Source organism: Diadema setosum, chromosome 7 (genome assembly GCF_964275005.1).
Source record: "Diadema setosum chromosome 7, eeDiaSeto1, whole genome shotgun sequence".
Lineage (NCBI taxonomy): Eukaryota > Metazoa > Echinodermata > Echinoidea > Diadematoida > Diadematidae > Diadema > Diadema setosum.
Genome location: NC_092691.1, coordinates 19,355,798 through 19,369,929, shown reverse-complemented (window position 1 = coordinate 19,369,929; position 14,132 = coordinate 19,355,798). Strand labels below are relative to the sequence as shown.

Genomic DNA, 14,132 nt, shown 5'->3' with positions numbered 1-14,132 from the left:
AAGCCACTAAGCAGGTTGCTTAAAAACATACAACAAAGTAAAACACCATACCATACAAAAACAAAGCTCTCATGATGCGTACAAAACTGAGCTTTAAATATGACTACGTAGAAGAGAGGAAATTGCATCAAAGGTAATTAGCAGTCATAATCTTCCTTAATACTGGATAGCCTTGGGATTCTAATTGGGTTAGTTGCCTACCAGGTATTTCCCCCAAGTTCGCATATCATCCAACATCATAGATTCTAGAACAAGCAAAGCTTTGCACAAGCACCACCGGCAATGTTCACAATTCAGTTATGACAAAGTACAAAGTTGTACAAGTTTGTACACATTAAAAAAGTCAATGTATTTCAACCTATATCAATCAAATAGCTCACAAATTCAATGCAGTGGGGGAGGGGGTGATAGTTTATAAACTTTATCAAGTCACCTGCTGTCTGTCTGCACAGAAGAAATGAGTCTATGTACAATCTAAAACTTCTAATGCAAATGAAAATATCAATCAAATATATAAACAAAGTCAATCTATGGTCACTGGTATATTAAACACAATGTTACAGACAGAAATTCCCACCTGTTCACCAAAGATAATGAAGAAGATAAATTTGGCTGCAATCAGGACAACTGCATCTTTGCTCATTTGGTTCAAGAGGAGATGGCAGCATTACATTCAGATAACATATCACCTTCTCCTTCTCACCCCATTTTCACCTTCCGATTTCACGGAAAGAGAGCGGGAGAATGCTAAGGGGCACGTGCCATATATCACAAGGCGGACTTCACACGTCACGACCGGCAAGTTGGCCCTCTAAACAGTGCCAGAAGGCAACACTCGACCCAAAAGACATTCCAAGAATGCATGGAGTTAAGTTAGGATGGGCAGGAAATGAACACTCCAGATTCTTGAAATGAACCACACTTGACAATCACCGGACAAATCAAAGAGCCTGCACCCTCCGCGTTCCTCCTCTCAATTCACGGCAACTACACAAGAATACGTACATTTCAACATGCTGCAAATTCCAATGCTGAGAGAGACTAGAGTGCAATCTGGTGATTCAAAGTCTAGGTAGTCTTACATTTCCGCTCACAGTGGTCTATCAACTTGATTAATTGAGGAGAGGGTAATAATTATCACCAATGTCTGATCCTTGAAGCTTGGGCCCAGAGTGGTACAGCTCACTCAGCTTTGTCCATGGTTGCTCTCAAGGTATCTAATCTTGTGATTTGGCATACAAGGAGTGTGCTGGTAGAGCACAGCTTTACAAGACAAACCAGAGCCGTTGGAAGACTTAAAGGGACGTACCTGATCTAGATGTCTCTTAAACTTTGTCGTCCTAAGTATGCAATATCATCATCTTGCATACTGTTTCACAATGTACATGGACCTGAAGAGACATGTGATGTGCTGAAACAAGATTTCATTTTGAAAGGCACATTTTCTATGGGCTTGTTTGGTGTAGATTGTCATTCATAATTCTTGTTTGTTGTCACTTTCACTTGAAAATACAGTGATGCAGTGATGTAGGAGACTCGACTTGGCAAATCAAAATATTTTAATGCTTCAGGTTTTTTTTTTTCTAAGTTTTGGAACAAGCCCTTTATTTGTTTAAAAAAAAGTTCCGAACATTAACCCTCTAATATTTAATGAAGCATCACAAAGCATGTTTAATTTACTGAATCCATTCAAATTATGGATTTTAAATGAAGGATGGTTGTGACATATATCCAAAAAAGTTTCAGACAGCCTCTCACATGCACATCAGATCACACCTTTAAATCCAGGATTCCTGGTGGGTCAACTTTGGCTTGCGTAAGCGATCCAGCAAAGACACAGACGCATTCCGCTTTATGCGATATGCCTTTACCTCATGCAAGGTCCACTTGTGTACATGCAAACAAGATTGTGGTTGGATACAGCTTATACCACTTCATCGGGACGGACGACACAGGACTACAACATTTGTGCCAAGTATTAAGCAACTGCTGAAACGACAAGAGGCAGATAATTTACACCATCGTGTGGCAGACCAAAGATGGGGCTATGGGCTGGGCTGGGCTGGGCTCAGCGAACCAGTGGGTTACATATCAATGCATTGTGTAGCAGTGACTCCTTGGCTGTCCAATGAATATACATCTGTAAGTTTTCATGGCTGGGGAAATATTTTTTCACTACCAATGGATGCATTTGGACACATACGGATGAATTCTTTTCATTTCATAAGAATATTTTCACACAAAGATTCTATATTGCATCAATGTTTGACCAAAAAAAAATGTGTGTCGACACGATGCCCAAGTGATCCACCAAATCTGCTGTCAAACACGCACGTACAGACAAGAAATCTCCACATAACAAAACCAGTCTGTAGAGGGCATGGCTCTAATCAGCACACAACATTGAAGCCTTTCTTACACAGGAATGCTCGCAATGCCCTAATGGTGAAATGCGGAGCCTGATTGTCGCGGTCTCCGTCTGTTACCGTCATCTTAAATTTGTCCACCAATTTTGCACAACACTTGAGATGGCTCATCAACAAAACAGCCCCTGCACATTCCTCACTCCCTTGTTAGAATTTGCCTTCGTATCTTCACATACATATAAATCGGTATATTGGTATATAAACATCTCGATCTATTTCTCTCTCTCTCCATATACTTGCAATACAGACCAATACACATAGATGCATAGATAGATAGACAGATAGATAGATAGATAGATAGATAGATAGATAGATAGATAGATAGATAGATAGGTAGATAAATATACAGATCAGACATGAAAACAGTTATATTAACTCATCTATTCCTCATTAAGCTATATATTTATAACATATTGATGCTTGGAACTAGCATCCACTTTTTATTGAATTCTTAATCTTACTATTCATTCAGAAATCTCCCATCTATCTCTGCACTTACTCCTCCTTGTCAAGAATCTTCTCTTTTGCCTCAATTTCAATCTTCTCTTGATGTTTCCAAGCCAACTCACTTTTATTTTCTTCTCTCACTCCTACAGACCTGTTTAAACATTACTTGCTTACGCTGTTTTTCAGAAGAGCGGTAGTCCAGTGGTGTGCATTCTTGGCTTGTAGTAGGCAGGTCCTGGGTTTGAGCCTTGGTCTGACACCACCAGCCCATCGGCAAGATATTTCATCATCATATTTTTGCTGCTTTCAGGTGCAAAAAGTGTGCATCTGTGAGGATGTGAACACCTCATGCAGAATAATCATGATAATCACGGTCAAGCTCACTGGCGAACAGAAATCATTCTTCACAGGCTGCAGAAATGGTGCACATTACTGCTTGGGACTGCTTGGGACTGCAGGGTACCCAGAGACCAGAGCAAAGTGTAAAGCAGTGAGAATGCTAGCCACAGCTATAGTCAAGACTACAAGACCCATACCTTTAGTTCCCCTTGCTTCGTGGTGCATTCTTTTTCTCTCCAGATCTTTCCATTCTCATCTTCCATTTGTCCATTCTTCCCCTTCCAATCCCCTCCCAAAGACAAATAAATCAACCTTTCACTCACTACAACATAATCACCAACCTTTGAACTATCCTCTCCACTCCCTGCCCCTCCCCTGGACACACCAATCAACCTCTGAACTTAACCTCTTATATCCCCTCCCTTCTCCAAGACACACACCCAGCAATCTCTGAACTCAGCCTCTCCTGTCCCTCCCTAGACACACACATTGGCCTCTGAATACATCCTTTCCCTTCCTCTCCCTCTCCTCCCCTTGACACACACATTGACATTTGAACTTACCAACTCCTCTCCCATCCCGTCCCCTCCCCCAGACACACCCATTGACCTTTGAACTTATCAATTCCCCTCTCCTCCCATAGACACATCCATTGACATTTGAACTTATCATTTCCTCTCCTCTCCTTTAGACACACCCAATGACATTTGAACTTATCAATTCCCCTCTCCTCCCATAGACACACCCAATGACATTTGAACTTACCATCTCCTCTCCCATTCCCTCCCCTAGATACATCCACTGACCTTTGAACTTACCATCTCCTCTCCCCTCCCCTAGACACACCTAGTGACATTTGAACTCAGCATTTCCCCTCCCCTCCCCTCCCTGCCCTTCCCATAGACACACCCATCAACCTCTGAACTTACCCTCTCCTTCAGCTTCTCTTTGAGCAGTGGGGTGAGAATCTTGTACATGGCCTTGAACCAGAGCGGAGGCGTCACCACATAGATTCGCTTCAGCCTGGCGGGATACGTCTCTCGCAGCATGCTCAGCAGCTTTTTGCTCAGGTTCAAATCAAAATTGGCAAATGATGATCCAGTCATGTTGAAGATACAGGTAAGGCCATTCCTTTGTGTTTCATAACTGTTGAGTACAAAAAGAATCAAAATACCAAGTTATTTCATCCATTGCATACCAGTCATCTGGTTCTATTTCAGTCACTGCTTTTCAGTAACCTATTGCATGTGTGTGTGAATAGATGTATTAACTATTGCTTCCTGAGATTTTTTGACATTGACAATTCATGTTTTGACATTTATATACTCATTAATTTTGGCATGCCACAAAACAGCTTTGTTTAGCAAAACTGAGATACACAAAACTAGCTGGGTGGGACTACAAACCATTTCAAGCTAACCTTCCTCTATCAGCAGCTACCAAATCACAGTTGGGACGATTGACGCAAATGTATCAACACTGGTACTCACTGATACTATATTAATACAACCATTATACTAAAGACATCTGTGCTTTATAACCTAACACGTCAAGGCAAGGAAAACTTTGGAATGATTCTTTCAGAAATGCATGAGCCTATACTGCAAGGTATTTCAAATAGAGTCTGTACATAATATACAGAGTAGGCCACAGCTCTCCTACCAGCAAAACACAGCTACAGGGAGTCACCAAGGACTGGCAGGCTAAGCTGTGTGCAGGGTATGTGATTCACCACAGCAAACTGTTGCATCCAACTCACACTGGCAGTGGGGGGATGTGACTAAGACTGAAGTCCTACAAGGTCAGTCTCAATTAGAATTATGAACCCTAACATCATAGCTGGCATTTTCTTTCTTCATTCTTAGAAGAAAATAGGGGGTGGGATAGGACATCGGCTGTATTGCATGTGGTTCATGGCTATTATGGTTCTCTGAATTCATGCCACATTGAAGGAATGGATTGTGGTGGAAATCCATTTTGGAAAGAGGGAGCACCAAACACTGAATACTACCTAAAGCAGGTTTGTTTTCTTTCACAGGTTAAAGTCATTGTGCATTGCCATAACATCAACAACTCCTGCCCTTCATGAAACCATGTGATCCCATCACTCACATAGCTTTGATGCCATATATTGCACCAAGAAAGAACAAGTTTAAGAGTCAAGGTAATAATTCCGACATGCTTGACTTATCAATCAATGATATACAAATAATATACATTGGTGAATGCATTTGTAAGAATAAGAAAGGGTGCCTCTGGATCAATCGAACATGCCTAAGGCCATAGCAGAAGGGGTTTGAATTGTTTAGAAGGTAGAGAGTGCATGTGGGCAAATGTACCAATGTCCGAACAAAATGATGTTTATTATTTGCTTTACAAAATGGTGAAGCAATCCTTGTAGTTCGATAAATCCCCTTCATTGCCAGTAAATAAAACAGTGAAATCTCTTCTGGTCATCATCATAAAAGTGCTGATAACTATGAAAGTACGGCTCCTCTAGAACACTCCCAAGGTTAGGGCAGACTCACATGATAAAACAAAACTTGACCGCTGTATGAATCAACCCGGTAATAAGACTGACCCTTACAATAATCAACAAGAATCTGCACATATCACTCTTTTTGTGTGTATTGGGGGGGGGGGGGCACAATCCTATAGCATCAAGACAGTCACCTACAAGCTTCTTGACCAAGCTCTTTACAAGTTGTGGCTGTGAGACAAGGCAATGTAATTCTAGCTCATGAGCAAACAGAGCACGAGTTCATAATGAAGTCATATTTATAACATAGTTCGAACGAAATCGCTCTTTTCAAAATTGAACAACCACAATAGTTGTCTAGTTGGGATCACTAAAGGACAAGTTCACCTTTATAAATGTGGATTGAGTGAATGCAGCAATATTAGAAGAACACATCAGTGAAAGTTTGAGGAAAATCAGAAAATCTGTTATGAAGTTATGAATTTGTAAAATTTCTGAGCAGTCACTGCTGGCTGAGAAGACTCAGTACTACAGTTTGTGATGTGACATGCACAGAACGACACAAGGAAAATATAAAGAGAATTCCACAAAATTTAGGGCTTTTTACACTTGTAAATTTTTGCTTAGCCCCGAACCAACGGTGGGGCTAAGGGGGGGCCTTAGCCCCACCGTTGGTACGGGACTATCCTTAGCCCACTTTCTGTTTACACTCGTTTTTGCCAAAGTGGGCTAGCCCCACCGATAGTACGGTACTATCTGGCCCTGCAAAATAGCAGGGGTTAGCACCGCAATTGCGGTGCCAAGCAAGTGAGTGTAAACAGAACGAAAAAATAATCCTGGGCTAAGCGACGGAGACGATGTCCGACCCTCACTGACCAATCAGAAACGAGGTAATCAAGTGCTGCCGGTGCGTGCGTGTACGCGTACACTACACAGCGTAATTATGAATATTCATGTGGTTTGGAAAATCTGGGGCTAAGAAATACGAGTGTAAAAAGGTCAGTTTTCTCCTTAGCCCCGGACAAGAGATAGTACGGGACTAATTGGCGAGTGTAAAAAGCTGAAAAAATTGGTACGGGACTAACGATAGTCCTGGGTCAGAGAAAGTCCGGGGTTAAGAAACACAAGTGTAAAAAGCCCTTTTAACTTTTTGACAAAAGCACACATTCCCTTAAGTTGTTACTGATGTTTGTCAAGGGTAATATTATTTCCCCTGCCTTCTGAATGCGGCAAGTCAAGTGCTCTTTTATCATGGGAGAAAAATGAAAATATGTTGAATTGTCTTTATATCGTTCTACACATGTGACATCACAAGCTGTAGTAGTCTCCTCATCCAGCGATGGTGGCACTGAAACTTCAAAAATTCATAACTTTCAAACGGATTATCTAATTTCCCTAAAATGTTCACTGATGTGTTCTATCAATATTGCTACATTCTCTCAATCCGCATGTATAATAAGGTGAATTTGTCCTTTAACCTAACAGTATATTACTTTTGTGTCGATTCTCTACAGATATATGTACCATCAAGAAGTGCAATTTGGGAAACTATTTGGTTCAGACTGTACTTTTTAATATCATCAAAAATGGTTGACACATAGTTTACACACATGTACAACTGGAATCTTACAGTGAGGGGTATAAAGTAGGGTATACTGTGGCTCTACATTCATCTGAGTATCCACTGAGCATGGTGCAACACATTTTTATGTCACTAGGCTAGGTTTTAGGGTTACAGTCCTCCTTGCTGATGGTTATTTATTTGCTCAGGTGCCTGTTTCATGCTGCCTAATGCAGCATTTGGCAAACGTGAAACATCCTGTATACCAGTGAAATCCTGAGAGCGATGAGCATGAACAAAGATGGCCATCAACTTTCAGAAATGACAGACTAAATTGCAAACTACTGTAAAAGTGTATATTTTCGCGCGACTAATTTTTCGCGCTAGGCCGGGTCAGAAGAGTTTCGCGTATTTTTAATTCCGCGGAATCAAGACATCACGCACAGGAACGTATGGCAAGCAAAAATATTTGCGTGTTTTTATTTTCGCACTAGTTTCTGGTTGCGCGAAATGCGCGAAAATTTCAACACCGCGAAAATTTCCACTTTTACAGTAGTCAAAAATAAAGAAGCAATAACCCCAAGACAAGCACAATGTATTTTGGCAAGGAGAAGTCTCCTCTCTGAGCTCTGTGATTAGCTCTGTTTATAAAATGTGTCGCTTACACATTAACACACTGTCTCATTCTAAAAGACAGCCTTTAGCCACACACTGATGGACACACTACTTTCTTGGAATGATATATGAGAAAGTATTGACAAGAAAAACATTATATTTCTCAAGTAATTAGCGCAGTATCCTTTTTAAGAAATCAGTGGTTTCTAAACTGCTTCTCACAACCACATGAAATTTTGCAATATGTACAAAATTACAGCAAAATAAAGTTAATACTTATGGAATAAGGGATACCGCATGTGCTATTTATGACCAGGCAACTGATATGTTGACATGTAAATGATTCAACACCAGCATGGAAATGAAGTAGTAAAAATGTTTTCCTTGTCAATACTGTCACATATTATTCCAATCAAGCAATATTTCCATTGCTGTGTGGCTAAAGGCTCTCTTTCAGGATGAGATGATGAGTTAATGTGTAGGCGACACATGTTTTATAAACAGAGCTCTGCTCCAAGAGATGGATCCCTTTGAGAAAACATGATGATACAGGCTTCACACCCACACTCGCATCTCTATAACTTCTTATTCAACCATGATTTGACTCCAGTAATAATATCATGTCACTCAAGCATTTTTTTTTCTCTCTGATCTAAAAAAAAAAAAAAAAAAAAAAAAAAAAAATCATTTTTCCAGTCAACGTCTACATGCCAATCCCTTCCAAAGGAAAAACAAAGGACAAAAAAGTCATTGAGCCACTGTGTTAAAGTGGCTAACGAAGAAAGTGGCTTGCCATGCAATAGACAAGATACCTGACCACCAAGCATTAACATTTGTATCATTTACAATGTATTTGGGCCTTTCGCTCAAACTTTTGGACGAGTGTTTTTGTTACTTCCCTGCTTTCTCTACCAAACTCCCTCTCCTACATTAGCAAGATAACCTAAAGTAACTTTAATAAATAGTAAAAGTACACAAGGGACTATGAATCCTTGTACACTAACTTGAAAGCTCCAAATAATGAACAATGAGTAGAGATTACTGCATAATCGTTATCCCTATTGTGTTACCAATATTTGGATGAAAATACAATGCAATTAAAAATGAGCAAGAAAAGTATGCTTCCATGAAAACTCTATTTTTCTTCATGAAAAATCATATTTGGCATGAAAAATAGATTTTTCTTATGAAACAAAACCACAACATATGTACACCCTTCTTCTCCTCAATTTGTCCACGAAAGTACAGTTTTATATCATGAGAAATTCCAATAAAAAACAAACAAACAATGATTTGAAAGAGAAAAGACATACGAAAACCTTATGGAAATCATATGGAAAATACATTGTTTTGGATTGAAATAACACACATCACAAGTTCAAATGACATTTGCAGATCTATTTCTGGAAGAATATTTGCACTGTATCCAGGAATCATGGAAGGTATGCAAGGGAAAAGAAGAGGGGGTAAGACAGTAGTGAATTATTGCCAAAAAATGTTTTTGTAGCTGTTCTAGGAAATTAATTTGTACATTGTGGAGTTCTATGACAGCATTGCCATTGTTTCTGTTGTTGTAAAGTGTGACACTGCATATAATGTCAAAGTACAATGTCTTGATTAGACAACAGCAGAGTCCTACACAATACACTGAAAAAATAAAAGAATGGTTACAGTTACTGTGCATTTGTCTATTTATAACCTCACACAAATTGGATCAACTGCACAAGAGATTTAACAATTCAAATCTTAAAAGAAAGGTAATATCATTTATTTGACAAGCAAGAGACATTGCTTGAATGTAAAACAGCTTGCTACACAATGGGTCAACCAGACCTGAGGCTCTTGTTTTTATTTGTTGTTTGCATCTGTTTATTTGAAGAGTTGGGGTGGGGAGCAATAATTTCCAATTTCAGTTTCATGGAGAATGGCTAAAATCATTAAAACTAACTCTACAGATTAATCTGTTGTATTCATCCATGCCACGAGTTGTGGATTAATGGTACACGAGTGGACAAGAGAGGGCAGCATACCACTCATATTCACAACACACATCAAGCGCTACGTGAAGAGTGTGTGTGCAGGATAACATCGTAAGGTGCTCTTTCCTACATACAACAAACATGTCTCACATGATGACAGGCTCAACCTCTTTCATCAAAGACATTGTTAGATATGTTCAGCTGATGCCATGTCAAGCTTACAACTTACACAAATGCTACATATAACTTTTTGGTATTCACAGTCTACATTAAGCTTTCAGTCATTTCATACAAGTTTTGCTAAGTCACAAATTGTGCACTATTTGGAAATTGTATTCCCACTCACTCAGTGTGAACAAGTTGGGATAGTATCTCTTAACAGAAACTTTGTACTGCATACATTGTACCCATTAGCCCATGGTAAAGAATCCTTCAAAAAATAATAATAATGATTCCTGGATCCAGAATGTGATCCTTACCACTAACAAAATGTTATCACCTGTTCCTTGCATCATCATCAACTTTTCCTGTAAATTTCATCCAAATCCATTCATAACTGTTGAGTTATTTTGCAAGCAGACAAAGTAACAAACAGACAGACAAACAAAAGAGCAACAACAAAGAAATGAAACCTTGATGGAGGTGGCAAGTCAGCAATTACAACCTTTTCCCCCTATTAAAAGTCGCAGCTGCAAGGTTACTACACAAGACAGACTACAATAATCTAATGCCAATATTCCTCCTGATTTCATGTCAAAAAGATGAAAGTAGTGCACAGGTAACTTGCACCCCGTTTACAGTGCGGGGCTGGGCCGCTTGAGCCGAGGAGCTTGTCTTCATTTCAGTGTAAACGCGCAAAAAGCCAAATGCAGGGCCAAAATTGGCCGCACATTTGGCCACGCTCTGGAGGTGGTCTCGGCCGCGGCCACAAACTAAATGTAAACTGGGCCAAATGCGGTGCCAAATTTAGTCTGGCTTCCAGACCCTCTGTCCGTACTATTTCGCTATTTAGGATATCAACGCCCTCAACGTCGAAAACTAGTATAGTTGAAGGTGGTTTTTGTCCTGCAAAGGATTTTTCCTTCGGCAAAGGTGGCGACTTTGTCGCCGCCGCGGAGTCCAGTTGGCAAAGGGTCTGGAAACCAGACTATACCAAATTGCGTTTGTTTACAAGCAGAGCGCCACTACGATGAAATCTTGAAAGGTTTGAATTAAAAGCCCGGGCCGAGCCTGGCAGTGTAAACTTACAAAATAGCGGGGCTCGGCCCCGCAATTGAGGCCGGGCTCAGCTGCGGCTCAGCCCAGCCCCGCACTGTAAACGGGGTCTTGGAGACTTGTGAGGTCATGATATCATAAACTCAAATTTGCATACATGGTAGTGATTAACATCATTCTTTTTGTTTTTTGCTACAGAGGTGCTACACCTTAAATTTCCGTACCTTTCACATTCTACATTCAATTTGAGATACACCTCTCCAATTCTGTTCATCTCATTTTCATCTATTGCTGACAGGAATATGGCATGAAATTGCACATTCAAACTACATGCAGACAGGTTCTTGATGGGGCCTTTGCACTACATATCATAGACAGTACCAGGATGTTCTCAAAATCTCCATTATCCTGAAAGTCCCTGACATATGGCCCAGTAACATCGGTAAAAACCCAATCTAAAAAAAACAAACAAACAAAACTAGAAAAACACTCTAAGAGCACAGACCTCCGCCAAGCAGCTAATTTCCGATGTCTTCCCAAAGAGATTTTCTCCTCTCCACCACTGGGGAAAAGCTCTTTGACTTCTTCCATAGAGATCAGTGATTTCCACCCATAGGTACAGTATGCACGCTGAAAAATTTCCTAATATAGACGCCTTTGTTACGTCATAAACCCTCAGCTGCACGGCATGCCTCGCCCTAGTAGAAACTACAGCACGCACTGTAGTGCGCACATGCAAACTTCAAATACACACAGCCTGAACTCCCAAGTTCATTGACCCTACCTGCCAAAATATCAGAAATCCTTCATAAATTCCCCCAAAATTCTTGGATCACTACAAAAAGTTAATCGTTTGTTACTTGTGTCATTCTCAACCTTTCCTGCAAGTTTCATCCCAATCCGTTCACTACTTTTTGAGTTATTTTGCACAAGGACAAACTAACTAACAAACAAACAAATGGTAACGAAAACACAACCTCCTCCCTTGGCAGAGGTAACAAAGAAAAAAACAAACACGTGTAACATTTTAAATCCAAACACTTACACTGACACAAAAACCTCAGCGAGAGAGAGAGAGAAAAAAACCCTCCGCAGGATTAATTTTGGAATCACAATATCTATTTATATTCCTAAATTAGAGCTATATGACGTGCGACATGTCATCGACCTATGGTATCACCAAACAGGTGCAGGACCTCAGCAAAATATACTATTCCATCGAGCTTGCAGGGGCCACAACAGATGAGTGGAGTGATCAAAACATTAGAATTTGCAGTGATGAGCATGAAACCTTGCCCCCCCCCCCCAAAAAAAAAAAAAAACAAAAACAAAAAAAGGATAAAAAACATGCAGGCTGTACAGGTGGTTGTCAAGCAACTTCATATGGAGGTGAAGAATGTGAGGAAAAATGTAGTTTTAGATTGTCTTTTCTTTAATAGGTGCTTGTGAAAATGCACCTATTGTGAATATTTTCAGAACATCTCTAACGATGTCTAACCCCCTTGATGATTGTGTGCGTGCTTCCTTTTATGTAAGCTTATCTCTGCGGGATGCACGAGGGCGTCCCACTTACCTGCTGAGTGCCTGGTCCAGCTGGAACACGACGGCCTGGAGAACAGCTTGTGTGGGCGTCGTGTTCGGACAGTGATACTTCACCGAGAAGAGAACTATCGAGGACCCCGCTGCGTCGCGGAAAGGCTGCAACGTGAAAGAACAAGGCAAACAGTGAGGTTAAAACTGAGGAACACTTCCCATTACTACAGGAGGTGTTTCTAGGGTAGGTAATAAACCTGATGCCATGCAAACAGGAAGTTTACTCCAAGGAAGACATTTTCTTATTTAGCACTTTGAAAGGAGTGGCAAAGAGCCAAAATCTTTCTTGTAATGTCCATGTGAAGAAAGAATGAGAAAATATCCTGCAGCATCAATTGATCCTGAACACTTTTCACCATAATTTGTATAATTTGGCTATAATTGTGATTGACTCTATAGTCATGAACACATGGGGAATTCCCTTCATCAAATACTTCAAATCAAATGTGGCCTGTATCTCTCAAAATAAATCTCTATCCCTGCAGCACAACTCCAGCTCTCACAGCACATCTTATTGGTTGTGGGATGCCTATTGATTTGCATTATATGTTTAGATTTAAAAGACCACAAGCTACCACGTCTAAACTTTCTTCTCAATTCCTCTTCAAACTCTTTAGATTTGCCCTATCTCTTCTTCTCCTTTCGTTGCGTGTTTCTTCTCCATATCCTTTTTGCCCTGTTCTTTCTTTCCATGTTATCTTCATTCCATTTCCTCATCTAATCTGCAGACCTTCTGCTTCCTCCTCTCCTCCTTTTATATCTTTTGCTACGTTTACACCACGTTCCCGGCAGCCACAGCAGTCACATTTCATGCCACCATCCAAAATGGGATAGGCGTTGAGACAACATGGGAGGATGGGATGAGCAAGCATGACAGGTCGCGATTGCCGTGGATGCCGTGCGAGATTTTCAAACTGTCAAGAAAATCTGCCACGGCAGTCACAGCACTAATAGGAAACCTAATATTCCGTAACAAAACAGGGTGAACGCAACAAAACGTGACAGCACGTAATAGGCCGGAACAAAAACTTGGAGGTGGTTCGCAGCGGGACGTGACGAGAGATATGTGTAGCATATAGTCTGACCAGATGCCATGAGGACATCTTTTGATAGCTACATGTTCACTGGAGTGAGAACTGGAATGAGCAATACTAGAATACAGAGGGGAAAAAAAGGGAGACCTCCGTGCATGACATTTCAGGCAAAGGGGGGCTGCTGCTAAGGCCACCAGGAACATGGTGTCAATGTAGCATTACTGATTCCTTCACCCATCCCACCCCTTTTTTCACCCCTGATTTTTCTCTCCCCTCCTGTCTATCTTACCCTCCTATCTTTTGATTTCCCTGTTCTCCTTTCTATTCCCCCCCCCCCACCTGCCCAGAATCATCTGTTCCTTCCCCATCCCCGATTCCTCTTCTTCTCCTCCCCTAATTCTTCAGCTCCCCTCCCTTCTTCTCTTTGCATCTTCTGATTCACTT

The 14,132-nt window shown here is 40.7% G+C and overlaps 1 protein-coding gene across 1 annotated transcript in view; it reads right to left on the bottom strand.

Moving 5' to 3' along the window:
* The window catches only part of LOC140230961 (tyrosine-protein phosphatase non-receptor type 9-like), a 119,257-nt gene that overhangs the window by 26,150 nt on the left and 78,975 nt on the right, over window positions 1-14,132 (bottom strand). Inside the window, exons 4-5 of the mRNA XM_072311105.1 lie at window positions 12,635-12,759; window positions 4,142-4,358 (exon numbers count right to left, since the gene is read on the bottom strand). Of these exons, the coding sequence (XP_072167206.1) occupies window positions 4,142-4,358; window positions 12,635-12,759 (342 nt within the window). The remainder of the gene's footprint in view (window positions 1-4,141; window positions 4,359-12,634; window positions 12,760-14,132) is intronic.